The 26,621-nt window shown below is 37.9% G+C and overlaps 1 protein-coding gene across 1 annotated transcript; it reads right to left on the reverse strand.

Annotated features, from left to right (window-relative positions):
• Positions 1-865: 865 nt before the first annotated feature.
• On the reverse strand, positions 866-24,863 carry crhr2 (corticotropin releasing hormone receptor 2). The gene is made up of 12 exons (XM_084707298.1): positions 24,573-24,863; positions 24,366-24,485; positions 9,724-9,809; positions 9,367-9,473; positions 8,958-9,075; positions 8,629-8,782; positions 6,239-6,299; positions 6,056-6,128; positions 5,793-5,878; positions 5,311-5,446; positions 4,815-4,856; positions 866-4,174 (listed from the first exon to the last, which is right to left on the reverse strand). Exons 1-12 carry the CDS (start codon positions 24,691-24,693, stop codon positions 4,034-4,036), a joined length of 1,245 nt encoding a protein of 414 aa, XP_084563424.1. The 5' UTR covers positions 24,694-24,863; the 3' UTR covers positions 866-4,033.
• Between the last annotated feature and the right edge of the window lie 1,758 nt (positions 24,864-26,621).

A 26,621-nucleotide genomic window follows, 5' to 3' on the forward strand; every position in this document is an offset into this window, starting at 1 on the left:
TTTGGGTGACTTCCATGTGATGAGGTGTTACATGTGGTGTTGGGTCAATAACATTCTCTTTTACTCAGTACAGCTGGGGCTGTCTGTACACTTATCAAATGATCACTTATCTTCCAGGTTTAGTAATGGTACAATATACAGTGTATATATATACACTAATATTTCCACTGTACATTACAGTGTATTATATAATTTGAACACATTATATAACCCTTTTTCCTTCCAAGGTTAGCTGTGTCAATTCACTGAGCAGTACTGTTGAGATAATGGTGAATTAAAAACACTGATTCACTTCTCATTAACTTAATGGCTGGGGAAACCACGATACACTGTAGACAAGGACCTTGAGGGGACAGTCCCAGTAAAGAAGGAGATGTTAACCTAGCCTGAGGCACATGTGAATCCACAGTCGTTACATGTCTCTCATTCATCATACTATTTATAGTCAAAACAAGTCTTTATCGGATGCATCATGAATCAAGCTAATTGTTAGGGTATGTAGAACTCCTACAAGGACTGAGGGGTCTTAGCTTGGACAGTATTTTCTGCTCCACTACACGTTCAACTACTAAGAGTTGTCGAGAAGCATGTCCACATGCATATTACATAAGCTGGCAGGCACTCTTCCTTTAGGCCATATTAAGATACAATGACTCTCAATCTAGGAGCAAAGCATGCCGCAGCTTAAGACTTTATCATAAAAATGACTCATTTAGCAATTTCAGCCGCTCTATCTATGACTACTGCTGAAAAACAGATACAAAAATGGTCTCGAACCCCTGAATCATGAGTTCTTATGATCTAACGCACACTAATAATATTAGTCTAAACCATTATACTTTCAGAAACAGATTATTGAAGATCATTGTTGTGCTCTCTTTGAGATTCTCGGTCTCACAAATCGATCAAATATTTATTGGAAATCTGAAGATAGATTGTTTCCAATCACATAATAAGTACACCATTTACAGAAGACTTGAAGGCTTCCTCTGTCCACAAAAACGTTTCTAAGGCAATATGGGTGGTTCAACACATAGCCAAACAATTTAAACAGCAGAAAACATATGTACATACTGTAAATACATTTTAAATCAAACACTGCAAACTTCACAACTTACATTTCAGATGAAGAATGTATACAAATAAGGAAACAATGATTTGGTCAGTAAAGATCAGTGGCAACAGGAAAACTTACAAGTAAACATGTCTCAGTTCTTTGGTGAATTTAAACAGATGGGTCAGTAGCTTTTACTATACATTTTAAAATAATGAATCTTTTTGACAAGGTCAATGGATTTTTATGTTGAGGTTTGAGATATGCACCATAAAGAGTAGAAATGCAATTCTTACGATGCACAATAAATTATTATGTAAAAATTGTTTAAAAATACTTTTAAATATATACATACATATGTCTGAAATTGCTTTGGGTGGTCTTCTGCCTTTACCTGAACACATAGTTCTCCATGAAATACTTTATTCTAACCGAAGTATAAAGAGCTCAAATACATCAATAATGTCAGATAAAATATAAAATACATTTGCTAATTACTGTAGACTTTACAGTAATGCTTATTTACAGATGCTGTAATTGTATACATGTTCTAGCACTGTCTTTAAAGGAGTTGTCTCCTTTCTAATTTTCAAAATTTGGACAAACAGTAATAACATTCAAAGTGGTGGAACCTCCTAAAAAACTATAAATATCAGGATCACTGACGTAGCAAAGATGGCAAAAATACTGATACCTTTAATATCCTCTGTCAAGACAATTGATAATACCATATAATTTTACTGTTACAAACGATAACAGAAACATTTGGGTGTCGAGTTTGTCAGTTACAAATCACCAGGTGCAGTTAATTCTTAAACACCTATAACTGAAATCCACTTGGGCACAATTGTGCATGTGATAAAACTCCCAAAAATCATTCATACTTGACTTGGCTGAATCTGTATGTAATTACTGTGCAACATTATATCATTAATACACACTCCAAGTTAGTATTTTGTCAAAAGTGTAGGTCAAGAGTCTGTAGTTTCAATTCCCATTGAGACCAAATAATGTTTCTGTGCCTACAGCATGTTTGCTATATTAAATGTGGCTGCTATTTGAACCAAATTTCAATTTGAAGGAATTTTCTCTCTTTACCACATTAGCTCATTCAGGTAAGGTTTAGGTATTCAACTCGGAATTGGAATCAAGTATTAAAAGTAATTTGTTTAGGGTTAAGCATTAATCTTGTGGGGAAAGTTAGTTATTAAGCTTGTGTACTTGGTGTTAGAGTTAAACTTAGTTAAGCATTCTCGCACAGCAAACAACTATTTTAATTCATCAACATATGGATTGTAACATCCCTGTCTCATCCACATGCAATATAACTTGTTACAAAATGTTTTACAGAATAGTGTTTTCCTTGAGTTAGTGGGCTGGATTAGGTCAAACGTGTTAAAATCAAATGTTTTGTCATGTTGTCTTGGCAGGCACAACCACAAACATTCTTCCTGCAAGTATTCATAAATTATACATCTCTTAAAAAATTCAGCACATTTGAAAGGTCCAATTATATGGATAAACACAGTTCCTTTCTGTGGAGTGTCTTCTACCAATCTCTCGTGAATTTGTAGTAAAAAAAAAGTCAAAAGGCGTGTCCTACTAATTCTCAAAGCTAGATATTGTTGTCAGAACAGCCCTGATTGTTTAAATGGATGGATCTTAACATTGCCCTGAAGTGGGTCAGGAGGGGGAGAACACCCAGGCTTGTAGCTGTCGTTACCAGCTGTGCTTGGCATGTTGACCTGGCCAGGCAAGCATTAAGGAAGCCAAATGGAGCTCACCATCATCTAGCACTTGCCTCCTGGACAAGCCACATAGTATTGATGCTGATTAAGGGCACAACACCAGTATCCACAAGAGTTAAGAACTGACAGATTGAATCTAGATCAGTTGTAACTTGCTCTTGGCTTTAACTGCTTTGGATCTATTCAGTTTTGAGTATGTTAATATGCACACGATAATTATATTACTGGGATTAATAACATGAATCAGTAGTTTGCTTAACTCAATAATCATATTTTTTTTCTGATAATATAAAGTGAGCAGCAAAAGGTGTTTCCCGACTATATTATTACTCCTGGCCATAATTACTTTAATATCTGATTATTATTGTGCGTGTAAACATACTCACTGATCTATGTTCTCACTCAGACAATAACACCAAACTGTGAAATGTTTGATGAAATGTTTTGGAATCACAGTTAAATCTCTACCACTTTTAAAACAACTTTGATTCGTGGCTTCTCATCCACAGAATACAACCTTCAGGAGTTCACATGGAAAGACACAAGTACAGTACATATAATGAAGATAAACATCAGAGCTTGGTGTTCCAACCAAAAGTAACTGAAAACATCCCCACAGTCGGAGGACTCGTGGGGTGAAATTGTCATTGAACAAATGTAGCAGCCTTGTCAAAACACACTTGGCCTATACAATTTCAGATGCTGCAGAAGTCATTCTAAAATGAGTATTTTTACTCATTCTGAAATGTGTTCAGCTCACCACCACCATGGAATGCGATTACGAGGAGCAATACCAGTCCTGCATAATTTTTGTCTCATCCTGGAGGCATCAAACGCTGAGAGGTTTTACAACAGGAGCATAAAATGGATGGTCTCTTTTGCTTGTACTATCTTATGGTGGACATTTAAAGCGCTGATGCATTTAACTACAAAAGCACAACCTGATACAATGAAACATGAAAAAAAAAATCAAACTAACAGTAAATATTTGTGTCTTGTTTTCCAATTAACGTTAAATGAAGGTCTGGTCTTACAAATGGAACTGAATTCTCCAGACTCTACGCCGATAAGGGTCTTATCTTCCTCCAAGCGATCTATCTCTGTATGCAGTTTGTTCATAAATTAATAGATGTTTATAGAATGGTCCACTGGTGTAAAATGATTTCTCTGGTCCTGTCACATGACTGAGGATTTGGGGATCCTTCTTGAGGTTATTGGGCGACTGCCAAGATCACACAGCAGTGGTCTGCTTGATGCTGTGGAAACTGATCCTTGTAGGAGAAGTGGGGATGGACATGGCCCGTGCCACTCTCACTCGGAGGGCATGGTTGTCCTGCCAACGATGCCATCTTTTCCTGGCCGCAGAGCGCACCTAGAGAAGAAGAGAATAAATTGCAAAAAAACATGTAGCATTTAGATCAGATATCGTTTGTAATGAATGACTGATATGCTGAAGACATAACTGAGTATAAGGATATTACGTTTAGCTGTAAACGTCAGTATTTCTAGTGCAGTAGACTTCAATGAATTTCTCTTCTTTTTACAAGAGTGAAAAAAGGCTGCTCTAGTTTTATGAGAAAGCAGCAAGGGAGATGATTATTTTGTCATAATTACAGACCGACTCATAACTCTTCTTGTGGAATGTACAGATTTCAAACAGTTTGGCTTGAACATGTTGCCATTATTTTCATTGAACAGGCTGAAATCCAAAGCCTCTCTATCACATTCAACACCCTTAATTGGACTGTGATGCTTCAGTCTTGCTGAGGGAACGGTAAATCACAAGCCATACAGTATTTCAGTCAGCAGCTTATCCCTCCCCATGAAACCCCATGAAACTGCTCATAAATCATAAGTGTACTCAATTCAGAAGTCATATGTTGTATGTCACATTCACATAAAAATGACCTGTCTAGAGATACAGTAGTCTTGTTTGTTACCAGTTTTTTTTCCTAATGTTGTTTAGATATGCATAATTAACAAACATAACAGTAATACTGTTTTGGACTCACCTCCCCATTCAGAAAGCAATAAAACACTGAAACAAAAAACCCCTGTAAAAGAACAGACAGATAACTGTTTTGAGAACGCAAAATGAACTGTTTCAATACTGTAGATATCAGGTAAATACCATGGAAGACTGCAAAACAGATGTTGAGATTTAACCAACATATTACTATACTTTCCCCTCTGAGCTGATAACATATCACTGCTGTCATACTAACGGAATTGGGCTTATCCACCTAGTCAGTCCCAGAATTCCGAAGGGAATAATTGCAGAATGGGATGCCCAGTGAGCAGAGCACACGCCTACATGTCTACTGTGCAGCATGTGATGAACAATGAAGCAGTCAAGGCCAGACTGACTAAACCTGTACCCTCCTCCGTGCAGAAGAAAACAGAGGGTCGAGCCAGATGGTACAGCACATAAAACAAGAAATAATCACTCTATTTGATTTTATTCTCAATGGAAGACAAGTCACTAACCGGGTGAAGGTATGATCTTACCTGAAATGACTGTAGAAAGGAATTGAAATAAATAAAAACTATTTGTGAAATGTCATCCTCCCCAGGATTCACAAAGAAGAGCATGTAGGTTATCCCCAGCAGAGGCAGCAACACTAGGGTCGCTTTCACCGCTTTTCTGGGAGGAGGAAAGGAACACACACCATTTCACAACACTTCAAGTTCAGTTGTGAAATGACAATATGTACATCAAAGGTTACGTTTTGCTACGTCGCACTGAAAAGACTAGAAAAGTTTGGAAAACCTTTTAGAAAGTGATAACGAGATTTTCCATGAGTCTGTGGAACATTTGAGTTCGAGTCCACAGAGTTTCATTAGGCTCACATTTGACCCCCTTAGTAAGGACAGTACTTCTTCATAATGTATATATTGACAGAGCTGACACTGAATTAATCTTACTATGAACTACTTTCATCAAAGGTAAACTAGAATGGCACACAACATGGTGATCAGGGGCTACTCACCTGTACTGTATTGTTTCTGATGTGGTGGACGCTCTTAATTTGGTCATAAGTATTCTTACTATGTTGAAGAGGAAAACGAAGTTTATCTAGTACAGGATGCAGACAGAAGACCTCAAATTACTGCCTCATAAAGGGGTATTTTTTCCAGCATGTTTGGGTGAATGTCATATTGGAAATGTTTCAATTCATGGGGGAAGGTGAATCAATTGCTGCACAGTATAAATGAAGTAAATGTAGAGCTGTGTTTTCATACAGCTTCCTACCAGGAGAACAAGGATAACTGGTCCTTGATAGATGTAGTCAATATACTTTCCAGGTTCTTTCCCAAACCAGCATCTGTTGAAATTCATCAGTACAATATTTTACTTGCTTTGTTCTTAATTCTCTAGTTAAAAATATGACAATAGTTCCTAGTTTTTATGTCAGAGTCGAAACAGTTAACTTACTGTTCATTTTCATTGTACAGCTTCCCAATGGCCCAAGCTACAATTATAGGACACGGAATACCTGCCAAAGAAAAAGAAGGGCAAGTCATACACAGTGGTGCTATGTAACTGAGATTAGACAATTCTGTAATTGCTCATTTTCCATACGGATTTAAACAAGGATGACTTTGGTTTTTAAATACTTATTTAGCGAGGCCATTTTGTCAGTCTTTTTTTTTTTTTTTTCTGCAAACAACTTCAGAGGGAACTTAACAGGCAGAGATAATACATGCATAACCACTGCTTCTGCAGGTGGAGCAGAGTTTGGGTTGAGTGACTTGCTCAAGGACATGACAAAAGCTGTCGATTGTTTAGGAGCAACATACTTAAGACCAGAGCCTCCCTCTCTTCAAACCAATTATATGTTAAAGGCCAGTCAAAATATTAACATCTTTCTAAAGGGATGTGCTCTTAATTAACAGTCACCAAATTTATGAGTCATTGCAGATATTAAATGCATGAAATCAATTGTGGTCCGGTTCTTTTCTGATCTGGCTGTAGGAGTCGTGTTCCGGTCCCTGGTGTTCGACAGATTTAAACTGCTCCACTTCCTTCCAGCCCTAAATGATGGTAATTAGTAGTCTCAGGACTAATCTGAGGAAAGGCACTGATTAAATTACTCTCATTATGAGGTGAAGTGAACCTATTGGAGAGGTTCTCGGTTCTATTGTACTTGTGTATTGTGTGTTGAAATCCACAGTATAGCCATAACGTATTTCCCATACACAAGCGAGCATACTGAAAACACTCCACACTACATAATGAGAAGATTTCTCTAGAAAGTCTGAGGAATTCTTTTAATCAACTGCTGTTGTTGTAATGTGGCTCATCATTTAATAATTTTCTCCACGTAAATTCCTTGTTATAAATTAATATCTAACAAGGTCAAACAACCATGAGGTCCTCACAGCCCATCAGCCCAAAATCGGAAGAACTATCTACACCTCTGCAGGAGAATATTTAAATATGGGTCAGGATTGTTGCTGAAATGCAATGATACTGTACAACCTCTGTAGATTACCACATAAGACATTTGTTCATGTTCTTGATTTCTTCTGTCAAAGAGCATATCCCTATCATATAACCTACATGAAGTGTTTCAGGTTTTTTCCAGTGAGCTCCAAGTTACATAAGTAAATTTGGTAAAATAGCTCAGCAATGACTAACGAAAACGATGAAAGCAATGGACCATTCAAGCTTCTGACTGAAAGTGATAGACTATTTTAACTATAATATGCTTTCACTACTTCAATACTTCAACTCAGGGTAGGTATGGATAATTAATATGGTCAAGACTCAGGCCATCTACAACTGAACATACCAGACACTAATTGAATCAGAACAAGGCAGAACTCTTGTATAACCTACAGTCCAATGCCATTCAATTTGTAAAAAGTCCGCTAGTTTAATCTTAGTAATGTGCATAGAAGAAACTGAAAGGCTGCTCTATGGAATTACACAGTCACTCAAGCATGTCGGGCAACGCAGTATATAACCATAGGTGAGTAGGAGAGGACTGTATTATGGTAAATTAATAAATAGGAGTGGATTTCTTCATGTGTACAGTAGTGATATAATTAGTATTTTCTCTGTTTTCCTTCTTTAACACAACCATCACATTAACTAATTGCCTTTATGTCAAAACAGCCTCATTGAGTTCATAAGGAGGAAGGGGCTATCATTGAAAGGTTGTGAGAAAAAAATCCCAAGGTATAGTCACATGGCTTTAGTTTGTGTTTAATTTTCTTAGTGAACACCTGAATGCTGCTGGATGAGAATACATTTTAGCAACATTTTCTTTAATAATTGAGTCAGGGAACTTACAGATCACTGTTTATTTGCCTGATTAATTCAGTTGCCTGAGTGCTTCATAATCTTGCAACTGACTCCTAACTCTGTTATGTTATCAAATCTTTTTTTAAACCAATGAATATGGAAAACCATAATAGCAATTTATTCAATTCATTACTGCCAACAAATTGTTTACTTTTATGTAACTGATTTAAATGATAGTTAAACAATTTGCTGTTATTATTACTTAATATGAGAACAGAGATATTAAGAAATGTGTAAAATGTATTTACTTAACACTGGCCTGTTAGTAATTATTGTTTAGTTGGGGTCAAGATGTAGAGTATGTGTTTTGACCCTTTCAGACACAATACGACAATGGCACCATGCTCTGGAATTCCGAAATCTACTTTTTTCTGGTATTTTACTTCGCAGAACACCTAGTCAATTGTGGGCTGGACCCAGCAGCGATCGCAGTTCAAATCCCGGTCTCTCTGAAAAGGCCTATATTAAATTTATTAGGTAGGCTATTACAATAATTAACAAACGTTAGCACTCACACCATCCAATGAAAAGGAAGACCCATTTTCTGAGCTTATCTGTAGAGTAAGTCATGACAATGGCTGTGTGAAGGTAGCATCCTTCAACAAACATCCAGAAGAAATTGGTCACCACGAAGTAATTATAGATTGTAGTAATGAGGCGACACCAGGGCTGTAAAAATATGGGGAGGGGGTGTGGGTGGGGGGGTAAAGAGAAACATGAATGTTAGTATAAAACAATAGTTTATATGCTAACAACTGATGAATGAGGTTTGGATATGTCAACAACATAGACCATAAAATGTTAGCATATGCGTGCATTACACCCATTACGTAACTAAGGTTACCTCATTGCTCTCATGAATATTGTGGTCAATCAACTGAAGCAAAAACCACATAACGTTCCTTAAAATGAAGGTGGTTATCAAGTTCCAGTGGATTATGTTTCGAAGGCATCTTATGCTCCTAGAAGTGATTTAGAAGCAACAAACAGCCATTTTTAGCATCACTACTTTCACAACGTAAATGCAAAATAAAATATAATCTACTCAACTAAACTTCCATCCAAATTCTGTGTAGATTTCACTTTTACTGTAAAGTATTATTTTTAGCTGTCAGGCGATGTTTGACTAGTTTATATAACTTAAAGACAGTTTGAGAAAAAAAAGGCTATGATAACATGCAACTTGCATACATTTTAGTCACTCTTTTGTAAGCAGTCCATTGGATTTATGAGGGAACTATTTTTGTACTTGCCTTAAGCATAAGAAGAGAATGAAGGCCACAACAAGAGCCCCCACAGAAATGCAATGACCTAGGTAGTTGATGATTAGAGCAATCTTATAATGCATTGGATATTTTCTCTGAAAAGTAAGATAATTACAGGAACATTATAACAGCAATCACAAACTTATTTTCAAACTGGACAGAAAATCTCTGACCAGCATGACAATTTGTGATGCTATTGTACGTAATAAAACATTTTCATATTACAGTAGCATACTTGTAGATGTGCCATAACATATACAAAGGATATGTTGTGTTGAGTGTTAGGCTAAAAAGCTTTACTCCTATGTCGACAGATACTTTTTAAAAGAGCGCAATCATACAAACCTTCTCCTCCAGAATGGGTTCACAACTGGAGTAATTGCTCTTCAGTGCCCATGTCCCATTATCCATGCATTCTCTGTATGCATTTCCTGCAAAAGGGTGTAAAAAAAGATATAAAACAGCAAAGGCTAATTACTATACTTAAAAGATGTTTATTACAGTTGTCTTCAGTAAGAGCTATGAGTACATTTAGCTTAAATTTAAGCTTCTTTGGTTTTCAAGTCTTACTCACAATAGTTGTGTTGCCCCTTCAGAGCAAAGTTTACCAGTTTATCCTATCTCTGTCACTTTAGATCCTTACGGAAGGAAAATACACATTCATAGAGGGGATTTGCAAAGCCTTTCCTCCAGTTTATTTGCATATCTTTTAAAACCTCATGCAACAATTGACTTCTGACAAAATTCTTAAAGTTTTACCCACTTTTACATTCATGGTTCCCTCTTATCTATTCTTTTGGTGGTGCCACTTAGAACTGTTTTAATTAGATTTTTGGGGGGAATCCGCTTTATTTCTGTATTTCATTAGGTCCGTTTCAAAAAGAAGGATTTGGAATCCGACCATTTGCAAAAGTTTCATAGCTTCTCCATACTGTATACTTCATAATAGTGAATTTCAAATATAACACCCATCTGTTAGACAGACAGTAACCCAGTTTCCCCAACTATTTTCTTTCTTCTGTAGTCCTGTCTTTGTATGAAAACCATTTTGTCTGAGTGCAGCTATTGCTGCTCACTTGAATGAGCAAAACATATTGTGTCCCCTGGAGAAGAGGTTAAGCAATCAATGACATTGAAGAGCACACAGAGCTAGCTCATTTGACCTGCTGCTTCCAAACCGCCTGAAAATGTTCATTGATCAGCTGCCAGAGGCCTTTAATACAGCTTCTGCAAACAAAAGCTCTAGACAAGTCATGTAGGGATGCTAATATGTTTAGCATGGCTCAGAGACCTGCTGAATACATTCTGCTCTACTGGTTTTGGGAGGATTGGATTACTTCTAAGTCCCCCTTCAGAGACATCCTCTACGGTTAGACTCATGAGAGTTGACCAAGTAAACATGGATAAGTCAGTGTTTTAGAGGACACTTTGATACCACAGTTTTACTTTAAATGGGAATAGCAAAATGTAACTAGAATACTGGAGCCAGGCCAATTTATACTCATGTTTGGTAAATGGAAAGGATAGGGAGCAGGTTTTGAGGCGTGTGCATGTGAGCTATACCATCGAGGCAGCACTAACATGAAGCACTGGTGCAGGGAAAGAGTTCACATTTCTGACTAACCGTCTGTGCTTTACGCATGATAAAGCCACTTCATTCACATTTATTTTTGCTTGAATCCTGCCATGGTGGTAGATGTTGTGAGTTTAGGGTGAGAGATATTGATTCCCCAATTTACTTAAATTGTATAGTAAAATGCTGAAAGGGTGATGACACCCCACCTCCTTGGACTTAAGACTGTATGTTTCAAGAAATGAGAGAAAGAAAAAAAGAAAAAAAAACATTTCACCGTATCACACAGTTCCTTCATGCAAACTATAACATTGCACAGCATACAAGTCTAAAATGACTGCCAACAAAGTTCTGTACATAGAACAGTTCACCTTTGAATTGAAGTCCTAGATGTAGACACACTACCAGGCTTCAGTAACACAGATGAAAGGCTTGAGGGATATCACATAAAAGTCACACACCTGAACCTGTCTTGCTTTCCAGACATTTCAAATTGAATTTCGTGACCTGGCAGACATAGACAAAAACTAGGGAATATTATTGTACAGTGGATACCCTCACATCTCTACAGGGCAAGGCATTTATTTGTAGAAACAGAAGAAATCAGGGCATTGCTGTCACTATGATGGTGTTCCATACGTAGACATCAGAGGCTAAGTGAGGGTAAGAAGAAGTTTGTCGGAATGTAAAAGCCAAGAGTCAAAAGGGTCAATCTGCATTCTCTGATATTTGAAAAAAGAAATGCTTCCGGTAGAGGATGACACAAATTAAATCTGTCAATGGTTTCTTTGATGTTCCTTTGGCAGCATACGCACTGTAATGTCAAAGAAGACGTTCTTTAAAGTAAAAATTTAATAATAATAATACAGACATGAAAACTAAGAGTTTTGTAACCGGTGTGAATCGGTATAACTCTCTCTTCAAGTATATAACAAGCCACCCGCTTCAACAAAGAGCTAGCTTTTCATTGGCGTAGCTGGTAGTGGTCACGTTTGGCAGGTGAGAGGTGGCGTGTTTGAGCCCAGCGAGTGGCGAACATCGCCCCATATACCTATGACGGAGCGTGGCCACGTCTGTTACACATATCAGGGACCAAACTTAAATAAATAATTTTTCGACATTTCCAACGAGGCAATTCATTCTATTATCTTTTAAAATAAATCTCCAGAAACAAGCAAGCCAATACATATTTGACGTGTGTGTCATATTCTTTCAAATTATTTTTATGTTTTCATAATAACTGGACATTGACAAGCAAAGTTTTTCTAAAGATGGTGATTCCATCCCAGCAGAATCTGATATAGTCTGCCAGAGGTCCAGATCACTATACATTCATCACTGATACCTCAGTCCTGTCAACGCTGCAGAGGCCACATCAAACCCTACAGTTCTGCCATAGCTCAAAATAGCTTTGCTTCAGTTCCAGACATTTCACTGAAGGTGCCAAATATATTCTGAGACTGTACAGCTGAGTGAAGAACCAAATGATTCGGAAGTGAAATTGACTGGATTGTCAATCTAATTATTACAACATGATGCAGGAGAAAATCTGACTTTACTGCGATGCAACATTTTCAAAAAGTATTTGATGGAATTACTTCATGTTGAGATTAAATATCTTTAAAAGCAATGGAGAGGAATGCACTTGTTAATGCTAATGCAGTGCGCAGCATAGCACTACGCATATTTTTTCCACTGTCATTTTAGTATGGCATAGTTCCCACACCTCCCTGCTTGGCAGGTTGCCCATCAAGGCAATGACTCGGATCAGTCTGATCTGAAACAAACTGAGCAGAAAGCAAGGACTGTCCCACAGTCTACTACTAGACTGCTAATGTAGTGACCTCAAGCCACCATGTCAAAGACCCAGCCATCGTAACTGACCATAAATGCAATCTGACCAAGAGCCCTCTGGTTTTCTTACTACTATTTGACTACTTTATGCTCCTGGAATTCCACTACTGGATTGCAATGAAAACATATTTGACTGGTTTTCACTGGCTTTGACTAGATGGCCGCAGGCTTATCTACTAATGTTTCCTCACTTTTATTTAGGCAGAAAGGAGGATAAGTTATCATCCTAACCTAGATAGATGTGCTAATATCAGAGACATGGTAGAAATGACACATGCCTCAACGACTGCAACACAGACAGTCATGACTGGCAGCAGTGCCTGAGAGAGAAATTACTTAATGAGTGGAAAATAATCATAAAATGATTTAACGGGTAAATAAAGGGTAAATTAAATAGATATTATCATATAAATTCTATCTCGGTTAGGGATGGGAGGATTTAGGAATGCATGCATGGATAAAAACATGAGGGTATTAATACAACACATCTGCTAGACATTCTCTAATTAGCCCAGTTAAAGACTTAAATGTCTTATGAGGAGTGGGTGCTGTTTACAATGTAATCATGCATTATAATAATAAACATAATCCAGCACTTTATGAATAGCAAATATTATCCAATGGAGGGCAACTACTGTTAACGTCTGTTACCGACTTAGAAATGACAGATGGATACAACTCCCTCACAAGCCTGAGATTCCAGCTACATAGTTTACATGTGGGGATGTTGCTCCACATAGAGAGCAAGAAAATCTAGCTTAAAATGAATAAGAGAGTGGATAAATAAGAGATGCTGCTCATTCTGCATTAATTAATGTAAAACCACAAGACCACTGTAGTAACCTGGAAAACACTGTTACGCCATTTTGTTGTCATTCAGGTCTTTGAGTGATTACGCTAAATAGATAGGCATTGCAGGGTCATCACAGGGTAATTACATGACCTTGCTTAAACATAAACTGCACAACATGCAGATATTTACTTTGATTCCATTACATATATATATATATATTGGTGAATGCACTGAAAAAGGATATGGATTCAGATGATGGGGAAAATGGGGGTTGTTGCAGAGTGAACTTGCAAATCCCTTAGCCACTAACATAACTCCCTTGTGTCAATTGTGGCAGTGAATAAGAATCATGTGAAGCCAGCTTCCCCTTCTCAGGTGGGACTATCAAATAGACTTTCGGTCCAGTTCTAAAGGTCAGATTCTGATGCAACACAATCACGCTGACACATTATCAGAAAAGGAAACTAATTTAGATTCCTCCAAGCAAAAACAAGGACAGTAGACTTAAGTATAAATTCTAATATTGGCTTCAAAAATGGAATAAGTGTAGTATAAAACTGTTTGCTATGTCAGTCTGAATCTACAATTAAATTCACCCAGTGACACTAAGCCATAACATTTAGAACGAGAAGAACCATTTCCTTGAGGAGTAAGGAATAAGACAGCACACCTCACAAATGACCTACTTTCCTCTCGTGAACACTGGGCTAGTGGTGGTGTCATAAAAATTAAATGCTTCCTTGTGGAAGTGTGTCTGATTGGTGTGTGTGTGTGTGTGTGTGTGTGTGTGTGTGTGTGTGTGTGTGTGTGTGTGTGTGTGTGTGAATAAAGCTTGCATAGCATTGAGAAAGATTATACTTCAATTGATGAAGATTCGGCAAGTATGAGTCACCCCTCAGCTTTACAAAGATGATCATATTCTTTTTTCATTTGTTCTGACTTTAAATAACATTTAAAAACACAGTAGACACTTCAAAATGAAAAAATATATAAATCACTTTTTTTCTTTCTGATACATGACTGACTGCAAAATTGGCCTCTGGAGAATACCAAGGCCATCTAAAACCCTACTGTAATGCATACAGCCCTCAGCTTTATATAGGGCTGGGCAATATATTGGATATTAGCGGTAATATCGCAATCATTTTGACGATGTATAATTTGAAAATATCGTGAATATTGATATAAAAATGTAAATCTCTATTTTTTTTGCTGGTCCTTGTGTTGCTTGTGTTTTAAGATCACTGTCTGGCTCCTCTGTGTTCACACACACACAGACACACACAGACTCACAAAGAGCATGTGCACAAACTGAAATTTGCACTCGCACAGGTAATCTCTTTTGCTCTTTTTTTGTCCTGTCACATGTGAGGTCCATTTTGTCAAGTTGGAAGTACCATGTTATGACAACTGCTTAAATTTGCACTACACATTTTGTACTTTGTAACAATAGCTGTTTTGTCTAAATTGTTTTTGTAGTTTTCTAATGGAGGCAAAAGCAAATCATGTTTTTTTATTATTTAAATGCAAATGCAAACATATCAAGATATATATTGAATATCGTAAACATTTTGAGAATATCGAGATATGATTTTTTTTTTATATATCGCCCGGCCCTAGCTTCATATACCTCGAGGGGGCTTTAGTTATGCTCAGTGAAACATTAAAGCTCACCGTTTGACAAAATTACCTTGTGTCAAGTCTAAGTGTTAGGGGAAAAGAGTAGTTTTGAAGAGTTAAGCTTTTTAGTGTCACAACAATGTGCACAAAGCAAACCCACTATGTTAATACAGTGGAAAAAATGTATGTGAGCTTGGTCTTCCTTATAAAAAATGTAAAAAGCATGCAGTGTCAGGTGGCTGAGCGGTTAGGGAATTGGGCTAGTAATCTGAAGGTTGCCAGTTTGATTTCCGGCTGTGTTAAATGGCGTTGTGCCCTTGGGCAAGGCACTTCATCTTAGGGGGAATGTTCCTGTACTGTAGGTCGCTCTGGATAAGAGCATCTGCTAAATGATAAAAATATTTCCATGATCATTATCAAAGAAATCCAAAATATATTCAAGTTCCTGAACACTGTATAATCCAGCCTACAAAAAAATATTGAATCCCCTTTTACATCATCCTACAGTACTATCAAGAGTAACCAGGTTAATGGACGTCCTTCACTGTAGACTGTGGGTGAAGAGATGGATTTAGTGTGGACACTCTAGGCTTGAACAGTCTTAGTTTGCTTTGAAAGAAGATAAAAAGCTACAATCCATTTGCTAGTATTTGCTACATGCCACATTTCATTCATACCACAACTGATCACAAAGACCTTTGGCACGTTGTGGATTTTGTGAGGATTACACCCACGCCACCGCCCCTCACAGCCCCTGTTTCCTGTTTAGGGGATGGATTGGGATGGATGTTGAGATGTTTGGGACCTACATGCCATCTTTTACACTGTCATGTGTTGGGTATGGGTTGTGGATGCCAACATGATTAGCAAACTGATCAGGAAGACTGACTCTCTACTGGGGAGTAACCTTGGCACCCTAGAGGAAATGGCAGAGACAATGACACTTTCCAAACTGCTGGACAATGCTTCCCTCCCCCTCCATGACATGGTTGTGGAAAAGCAGAAGACATTTGCCAAACGGATCAACCTATTGTGTCAATCAACCCACTGTGTCACAAGGGACACTAGCAAGTCCTTCCTGCCAGCAACCATTAGACTATATAATGCCTCACGGTGAACACTAGCAGTGCTGGAGGAAAAGCACTCAGGTCACGTTAACTATTACTCTACCTCAGCTGTACCACTCAGGACACTAACAGACATCTTTAACTGTGTTGACAGCCTACTGTGTTTTTACTGTCTTTGCACATTTTCTACTTAGAGGTGTTGTACTCACATCAAGCTTTCGATTCATGAATATTCACACTCAACTGTACCAGATAATTGCTTGGTACTTCATCAGTTGTGAATACTGTAGGTACTTGTCTTTAACTTGAGCATAATTTAACTTCACTGATACACTTCTGTAATGCCCAAGGAGATTACTTAAGTATCTATCTATCTAGCTATGTATTTAGCTTTCTATACAGCTTTCCACCTGACTCAAAACAGCTCTCTTCTGTCAACTCAGTCAGCTTGCTAACTGAGATGGATAGACAACTAACTCCATAATTACATTTGCTGCATGATATCTAATTTGACTTTGATTAAGTTACCTTTTCCACCATATACATCTTGTATTAGTTAGCCCATGTTACGTAACTGTGGATTATGGCAGGGGTCAGCATGTGCTAGTTAGATAATTAGCTACTATTTTTGATTAAAGCAAGAAAACCACAGAAACACCAGCAGGTGTACTTTGTTTGATGAGATATTTTAAATTGTTGCATGTGACGGTGCCCGCTCGTGTTTGGCGGCAACTAAACGCTCTAACTTACATTAGACATTACTTAATTAACTATGAGTGCTATGGAGCCATGTTTTTAATTGAAGTGTTAATCTCATGCACAACGCTACATCATAGACATTGTACAAAATGAGAATAAGTACATTCTATAAGAGCCTACCCAGTAGTACATGATGTCTGAAGTACATTATCATTTTATGTTTAGACTCTTACATGTTAATCATTTGCACCTTCCTGCCACAGTAAATTCCTTGTTTGTGTGAACTTGAATGTAATCTATGTTCTTAGTACTTATATGTTATGCCAGGTTGCTTGCGTTGTCAGTGCCCAGTCTGACCTTGTGTTGTTCTGTGCACCTGACAATAAAAAACTTGAAACTACTGTGCTGTAACAAGTGTAGTAGCTGTATGCTGTAAACACCTTTATGCATTGGTATAGTTAGGGAGGTAATCAAAAAAGTATATGTGTGTGAGGTTTCACAACACCAAATTACAATATGAATTTTCTATTTGAAATAGGGCTGAACACAAGTCTTGTTAACTGCTCCCTAGCGACATGCAAATACAGCTAAACATCCTTTATGTGACAAGGCTGTATAAAGTTTTACAGTTGTTACCAGTAAACTTATAAAGTATACACATGCAAACCAAGTAAATATGATCAAAAGGATCAAAGAGCTTCTCCCCGTTCATGATGTCAAAAAGCAATAGCCCCACTTTGGCGTATTGCAGGATTTTTTGTATGATCGGCAACATGGTGGATATGACTTGTGTTAAAGGTTTTAAATGAATGGGTCGGACACAGATTACTCCCACTTCAAGTAAAATCTTGTAAACCTCTAGTTTCCAGGTTCTTAAAGGGTTTAAACATTCTCTACAACTACTATATAAAACACAACAGCAGACAACAGCTATCGAATCAATATCTCTCAATAAAAAACATTATTACTTTTATCAGGCTCTCACCATCTCTTCCAGAGGGTGTGTTGTAAATTGTTGATGTTGTGGCTCTCATTTCCTGTAAAATTGTTGTTTAGATCCAGATAATCTCTGCCCGAATTGATGGCCAAAAAAAAAAAAAAAGGATTTTGATGCAGCTTCCCCACTGCACTCAAAATGCACTGAAGGCCACCATTTTGAATTACAGATGCAAATTGTCTTGTGTATGTTGTTTAAAGTTTTAGTTGAATTAAATGCTGTTAACTTGAGGGCATGGCAAAAATGATTGTCAGCAGCAGGGGCATCAAAGTGGGGGGAAAAGTGGGACTGACTACCAGGGCCCCAATGGGCTAGGGCCTTGAAAAACTTGAAATGAAAATAGTTTAAATGAAAAAACAGACATAAACAAAATGGGGAGGGGGAAGGGGCCCCAATTGCAATCTATTCATGGTACCCAAAATTCTTAGTGACACCCTTGTTGGCCCATAAATATTGGTATAGCATGAATTAGCTATGTTAACTACCTGTAAAGAGAGCCTTGGAGAACAAATAGTGTTTACACTTTAAGTCATGTTGACTGGGCATTAAGCAAGTCTGACTTTCAAGGCATGAAGAGGTACATACTTCTGGTTACATATTAATAAAACTTAGTACAGAAAGTAATAACGTAACTTAATCACACCACTCTTACTGAACAATAATAAGTAATAACTAATATATTACTTTTTTGAGTAACTTCCCCCAACATTGCTCAGGACAACAGATAACAAAGGTCACTAGCGTTTTGTGATCATTGTTGTTGTAAGGATATGTTGTATGTTGTTGTGTTCTATTTTTATAGAACGCACTAAAGTAGTCCTATAAAGGGGCGTAGGCACAGGCCTGCCCAATTTGTTCTAAGGCCTACCCAAAAACGAACGTATCTCCAAAAATTATGCACCGGGTGCACATCGAAAAGTACATGAGTAAAAAAAAAAAAAAGAAAAGATGCCTGTCTGTATTTTTCTAGGCCTACTCCAAAATATTTTTCTGGCTACGCCCCTGGTCCTACATTTCAGAACAGTATTTTAAAAAAAGAGCTGAACCCAGTTTTCGGTCCACACTGGAAAAGTTTTACAACTTGCCTGGAACTAATCCTTCCTGAAACTCAAAACCAATTCACATTTTAAACCTAGTTGACAACATTCAGGATTGTCTCTCTGTTCTAATTCCCATCCATAAGATTCTGTGTCATCTGTTTACCAGAGCATTCACATGAGGTTTACCTGCTTGCTTTTATTTCCTCTTTGTAAATATTTCATGCTTTAGTTGTATAATCTCTCTGTTGAATTGTTTTTATTCATCTGCAGATGGTATTTTTTTTTAATCAGTGCCAGGTTTTCAATACTTGGAATAAGATGTTACTGGCCTGAATAAAGTATTATTATAATCCTGGGGGTGGCTTGATAAAAGACACATATCTTCATGCAAACAAAGAAATAACTCTCAGTTTAGGCTTACTTTTGAACTGATACAATTTACGTAATATTGGTAATACACTGCAGTGGAGGGGAAGACGTTGTTGGTTACATGCCATCAGTTGATGCATTGTTCTAGGGTAGGTATATAGTGCATCTACAGTGTATCAGATAAGAAGATTTAAACAGGTTTTAAACAGGTATGTGACTATAGATCTCATAAGAACTGTTCATCTACTGACCCCAAACATCTCTCAGTCAAACTTGCAATACTGCTTAAGCAACAACACAGACTATGAGTGTTAACCAAGCATAGCTGTATAATACCTGTTTAATACCATTGGGCACTCAACAAGTCACACATGAGGGATATCTTGAGGTCGTAATGAGAACATTAACAATATGTGGATACACAAAAAAAGCATGCATATACTTTCATTTAACTTGCATTTAAACATAAGTGTCAGATTGGCTACATTTTCTTTATGGGCTCCCTGCATAAATACAGGTTATATATGTTTGATTTGTGGTAAACACAGTTAAATTAAAATTTAACAGTGTTCCTTACAGTGGTTTACAGAGTACAATGGAGGCAAGTCTTCCAAATACACACCCAGTGACAACAGCTCAATGGCAAACAAAAATTCTGACTTGTTGTTTGGTTAAGTGTCACAGTATAGTTTAAATGGTTGCTATTTTACACCTACAGTATTGTTGGCATCCCCAGTATCTGTAATAAACATTATGCGTTTGGGATAGACTGACACCTTTAGTTTCATATACCGTATCAGAGCTATAATGCCTAGCTAAAATCTATGTAATGTTTCTGGGTAATCCAAGAGGGTGAGTTTAATCTGAAAACACCATTTCAGTTACTGCAAATACTTCAAAAACAATCCACTATCCAAATTGTCTTCCGTCTCAACAAAGAGATTTGGACAAAACCTCATACTCAATTTTCAATGCTTGTTTATATTTAGACAGTGAAGGCTGTTTCCTCAATGCGAATTGTATTAGTCACAATTATTTGGAGCTGCCCATTTTTTTCCAGCTTTTAAAATCCTCATTGGTCTCTGATGCCCTTCTGTTGTTTGCTAGCCAATAAAGAGACTGGTTTGGATTGCACAGTGAAAGTGGCCACAAGAGTTCCATTTTAATTTCTCTGCATGAATCTCACCCAAATCTATGAATGAAAGTGGATGAAATTATATATCAATTCCACCTTGAATGGTTCTGATAAGAGGTCAGTATATTATACTGTGGCTCCAATTGATAAAGGCTGATTGTAATTGGCTGTTTGTAACTGACCCTGACAGTGAGCTTTGTCTGATAGACACCCACTTAATACAAGCACAATCAAGACTCATCAGGCAAATGCCCCATCAGACTTTCTACGAACTATGATCTAGATATAAAGCTGTTAAATTGTGATCTAAGTTTTATTTAAAGATGCTTTAAAGTGGAATTGAAAATTTGTTATAAGATAATCACACCGCAAAAGAATGTGTTGTTAACTACCCATCCAAATTCAAATGAAAAAAACGAAGACAAGTATGTTAAATTAGGCTTTGAAATTGTGAGAAAATTGCCAGTCTTCTCTGCTTGAGACTGGGGGGGCGTGTCGCCTGAAGGAGCTGAAGCTCCGCCCCCTCAAATTTATTGAATTTAGCAACAACACCAACACTAGCTAAATCAATTACATATCAGAACAGACCTACCTGCAGTCTCTGAGTGTTTTATGTGTTAATTACTTTGTCTTTGCATTGTACAATCTGAGTAACAGAATGCAACCGTCTGTGATCGGACTTAGATTGATCGCTGGGATGTAGATCGGTTGGGTTTTTGCCCCACCTATACAAAACCTAACCTGAAAACGGGAGAGAAACTGTTCAACGGTCTAACTCCACATTTCAGAGCGCTTTGCACATGCTTTCAGGAACTCATTTCACACGTATGCAATGTACTGAGAAGAAAATCATGGAATTTGCTTTACAGCATCTTTAACCCATTGATGTGGGCTTCCTTGTACTGCAGTCCTCAATAGGACTTCATATTTCTTTCTCCTTGGTATGATGAAAGTGACAATTTCTATCCCAACATCATACTGCTTAAGGCTGATCACAAGGTACAGTATCATGAAATGGCACAGGACACAGGGCACAAATGTGGACCTGAAGTGACCATGGTCTTGTCCTGAGGGGTCCCCAAACCATGACATCAAAGTGTGAATATTATGAGTGTAGAACCAAGTTTATATTGTCCCCCGGAGGCTTCAAAGCTACAGAATGACACATCTGTGACGAGGACAGACAAGAACCTTGGATCACATCCCACAACTGTCCCTGCCCGACAGGAGCCAAGTGCATTTTAGATGAACCACAGAGTCGAATGAACACACAGAAAAGGACACAAAGTTTAAAAATGCATAAACCTCTTTAGGAGCCACTCTGCGGCACACATTAATATTAATACATTTTGAAATAAATGGAAGCGGGCAGTTTATAGACCCTTACCTGAGAGACTTTGGTGCTGAGTGGCACCTCAGATTTTTTTGTGAGATTGTTGCCACTGCTAACTGCCAATAGTTCTGCCAAAGTTCCCTTTAAGGAGACTTTTAGAACACTCAACAAGGTCAAACATGAAATGTTACTATTTGGCTCTGTCAAAATAATACGTCTAAGTATATGCAGCATTGAATGCCTTGTCTTCAGCATTCTAGCAAAAATACAGTGTCCTGAATTTGAACCATCATTCCTGTATAAAGAACAAATAGTACTGTCCAATGTCCAATATTGCTCAGAGCAATCCCAAAGGGATGTCTCAGGAATAGAGACTGCTATTATATACTGTATAGATACTGACAGCAGAGTGTAGACCTATAGCAGTAGGTAAACATTTTTTATTGATATGTAGTTCTCACATCAAATAAATATTGACGTCAGCTAAACACATCAGCTAGGAGGAAGTGTTAATGAAATATTTCACACGTGATGCCAATACATCTGCAGCCCCATTTTGATTTAGCAAGTTCAGTCGAGGTAAGCTCGAAATTGAAACTAACTAACATTTGTTCTAAAATCTTGTTTCTGGTTAGCATATTTGGTCAATCGGGGGGGGACTGTAGTAAGAGCTTTGTCCATACTGACAATGTGGCTTACATCGTTAATGCCAAGTCTTGTAATGCACTAGACAGTAAAATTCTGGCTCATAGATTCATGATAACAAAATAGCTTTTTACAGAGGGAATATCTCCTAATTTGTTAGAAGAATGCTTCCACTATTCTTAGAGGATGGGAGACGTGGTGCTGAAGTTGAGCTAGGCTCCAACAGTATGACACTGCCAGGTCAGAACATGCACATTATGTCAGCTCACTTGTCTCAAGACCCATGCAACCCCATGCTGTAGCATCATGCTGAGTTTGCTGACTTGATCATGGATCGTAGGGTCCTTGTTAGGGCTTTTCAACAATGTTTAACCTGAACCTGTGATATGCATTGATCCACACATACATACATGTATGTGGATCGATGTAAACTTTGTCAGCCACTGTGATTGTGGTAATACATTAGAAATATGTTTCATTTTCCTTTAAATTAGGAAACAAACACAAAAATAACTGGTACATCGGCCTACTGCTTACTTGAGCTTATATTGCTGTAGTGTGACATCCCACATAGGCTCTCCTAAATGTGAACAAAGCATGAGACAACAATCTGATCTCTGGAAAAGTGGGATTTAGAGAAGTGCAACCAGACATGTTTAAACTGGCCCTGCAGCGCTAAGGAGGGAAGTCGTCTTACTAAGCCTCCTGGGATCCCATGCACACATATCCCTGTGATAAACTGTAGACTACAGAGAAACATGTCTTGTACCGAGTCACAGGCATTTAAGATAATCAGCTTTTTAGTTGTGCTACTGCTACCCCACAGAAGTTCACATACCTTCATAAAGGCAATGTGTGTGCTCACAGTCAGACCATGCAGAATGTCCGTTTATTTCCGTCAAGGCTCTGGCCAAGGCATCATACTCAATGACATCATACACCTGACCTATTGCATGTCTATGTGTATGTACTACAAATGCAATGTTTTCCAGAATGTGAGGTTTCAGTTAGGTAATCAAATGCTTCCAATTCCCTCATACTTCAGTTTATCCCCCCCCCTCTCTCCCCGTACGTGCACACACACACACAAACACCTTTATTGTTTGTCAAGGATCAAGTGAGTTGAGAACACATATCTGTATTGCCATGAGTCTCAATTATCAAGGCTTCCCTGTCAGATTCCTTAAACAAACAATCCGTCTCACCTAATAACATACTGGGCCACTGCGACTTCCGTTATACCTTTTCTAGCAAGGAATTATTTGATTACTCATGTGTAAGTAATATATTTTCAATACATCAATACTGATCGACTAATGTCCCCAGAGTGAACACATTACAACATTGAATGACTTTGGAGATTGTACTTATAAACCATTATGTGATGCTTTTGTCATGGGCTACTTTATAGTGAGCACGCTTCATTGACAATCCTGCACTGGAGCCAGCTTCAGCCACATAATAGACTCATTCATTTGAAGTCTGGTACAAAGATAGAATTTGAAGGTAAAATGTTGACCATTTGGAGCACTCATATGAGATTTCAGAGAAATATTGAAGACAAGGAACAATTTAGTGATCATATGTTTTGAATTGTAAAGTACAGCATTCTATGGATGACTACAATGATTTGCACTCATGTAATTGCAAAACGCACTGGATTCCAGCCACTATCTGAAATGCAACAGCATAATGAATTATTAGCTGCTGTTCATGTTAGATGGTTACATTTAAATGTCATCCCCCATACATTTGTCAGCGTGCAATAATAAAGAAGTGCAGTAGGTCTATATAAAAAAATGTTTAAACACAAGCGAGTAAAAACGCACAAGAAAAAACTTTACAAGTAAAGGTAATCTTACTTGTGGTGTTGTACTTCACCCCATTGATGTACTCAGGGCATGGTCTCTCCACTATCCGCCCGGTGTTGCTCCTTGGCCAACATGTTCCAATCTCGTCGGTGGTAGCATTGCAATATGAACCTTTGAATAGAATAGTTGAGTTATTGGGTACTGCAAAAATATATAACTACCAATTTTTTAAATCCAATTGAAGTGCGTGAATCGTACCATCGATGTTCATTAAGGAGAACGATGCGTTTTCGTAAAATGTGTCTTGAAAGGCATCCATTAGACTACAGTTTGGGTCACCAAACTCCCCGAAGATTATTTGATAAATTGTAGCATCCATATTCCAACTGTAATGTTAACTAGGCTAATGCTGAAATGCGAAGCTAAATCCAAGAGACTCTGAATACGGCGGACAGCGCACACGAGCTACATCTGACTTTTGCGCCCGTTTCTATCCACGCCGAAGAACTTCTCTGTCCAAATTGATGTGCCAAATTCTAACACCTCATGTGCACGCCCACTCTCATTCACGCTCTCTATTGTCACAATTGTTAACCGCTTACAACTTGACACAATTTCTGTTTAGATGAAATAGTGAAGTCTCAAATGCGTTCATCCAGAGTGCACCCATATTAGCCTTATTTGATTACTTGATTTGAAGCGCGTGCATCCAGTGCGTATACATTTTCTTGGCAATTGACTCCGACTTAATCGTTGTGCAGATATCAGAAAGTTTATACCATGCAGTTGTGAAGTCAATATCGATTGTCCATTGGTTTGGAAGTAATAACGATTCATGTTAATATTGTTCTTGTTTTGTAGCACTGTCGATACTAGCCTGTTTGTCCGCATTTAATATACCCTATTAAATGAAAAAATAGAAGCTGTTGACTGAGGAACCATGAGTAGCCTAACCATAGCCATGCTGAAAACCAAGAGTGCAGTTGCGACCCCATGAACACGGGTGCGAAGACAACATAAAAACGACATTTCCCGTTAATTAGTAGTTTGAACTCATCCACCACAGAGGACCTCATTCGGATCAGTACAGAGGCGCCCTCCCTGGAAAGGTTTGATGCCTCTAAATGTGCTGAAAACTGTCTGTCAGCTGGAAAAAGATCAAGACTCCCATGCTACAAAGCTTGGCCAAGCCAGTCAGTTTGAAACAATGTTACAATGAATACAAAAAAGTAATAAATGAATAGGTGTTTTTTAAATAACCAATCCTGTTTCCTGTCAATTTCTGAATTGAATTCATTCAACAATCTAATATGCAATGTTTAAAGTTTTTTTAAACATAAACTGACTGTACCCCTACATTTTTGTCTGTACCCCTAAAGTTTTTCACTGGTGCTCCAGCAAAAAAAAAGTGAGCGTATAGAGCCCTATTCTGATAAGAGATTGAAGCTTCACTCAGGCAAAGCTTTTTGACAAAAACATTCAGTTCAGTGACAAGACACAAACTATGATACCACATTTTTGTGACCTCAATGGCATTGCAGAATATACCTTGATGTAATCCATCATAGGATAATGGTGAATTTCCCCATCCATGGAACATGATTGGTCAACTGGGCAGTTAATTGCAGTCATCACTGTGATTATGGTAAAAACATGCCACTCCTATTGCATTGCATCGCCTTTAACAGGCTCACATTAGAGCCGTCCACTGCTCTAGTGGAATGCATTAACATTTAGGTGTGCTATTTATAGCACATGCAATTAAACATCCACACTCACTGGGTAAAATCAACACTCATGTGCAGGACTGTATTGGACGGTATTGGATAAAACGTCACGAGTACACATGAATAGAGAGCCGAGAGAGAACCCCCTCACTCCAAAATAAAGGTATTGTCTCAGACTACGCTCGTAAACAGCAGGACCTCAGACTCAGTCAAGATCTATAGTATGCTCTGCCCATGAGTCTTACTAGAAGTGTTTGCCAAAGTATGCTCTACAGAAAAATGTGTTAAAGCTTAAAAACAATGGTTGGCTTTTTTACCATGACTTGCGGTAGGACAGAAGTGTGTAGTGTTGGACGTTAGTTTTCTGAGTTCTATTGTTCACACTGTGTGTGAAGGCTGTAGCTAGCTAGATCACTAGACAGATGTTACAGCGCAGGACAGATGCAGTAGGCTATCGCAGGACACAGCCTATGAGGTTCATCAGAGTCATAGTTATTGAAATCTCTCTCAAAAAAAATCGCAAATAAAGGTTTGAGCTTTTTTGGGTTCCATCATCTTTTTTTCACCTAACTGACAGCTT

The sequence above is a fragment of the Hypomesus nipponensis genome, chromosome 10 (genome assembly GCF_054491055.1).
Source record: "Hypomesus nipponensis isolate SF chromosome 10, ASM5449105v1, whole genome shotgun sequence".
In the NCBI taxonomy this organism is placed as follows: domain Eukaryota; kingdom Metazoa; phylum Chordata; class Actinopteri; order Osmeriformes; family Osmeridae; genus Hypomesus; species Hypomesus nipponensis.

Bases quoted from the DNA above. Each gene is read 5' to 3' on its own strand.
- crhr2 (XM_084707298.1), bottom strand. From the start codon at position 24,693: ATGGATGCTACAATTTATCAAATAATCTTCGGGGAGTTTGGTGACCCA. The intron at 24,486-24,572 runs GTACGATTCACG...TTCTATTCAAAG, and splicing joins CTCCTTAATGAACATCGATG to GTTCATATTGCAATGCTACC. The intron at 4,857-5,310 runs GTAAGATCATAC...GTTCTTTTACAG, and splicing joins CCTTTCTACAGTCATTTCAG to GGGTTTTTTGTTTCAGTGTT.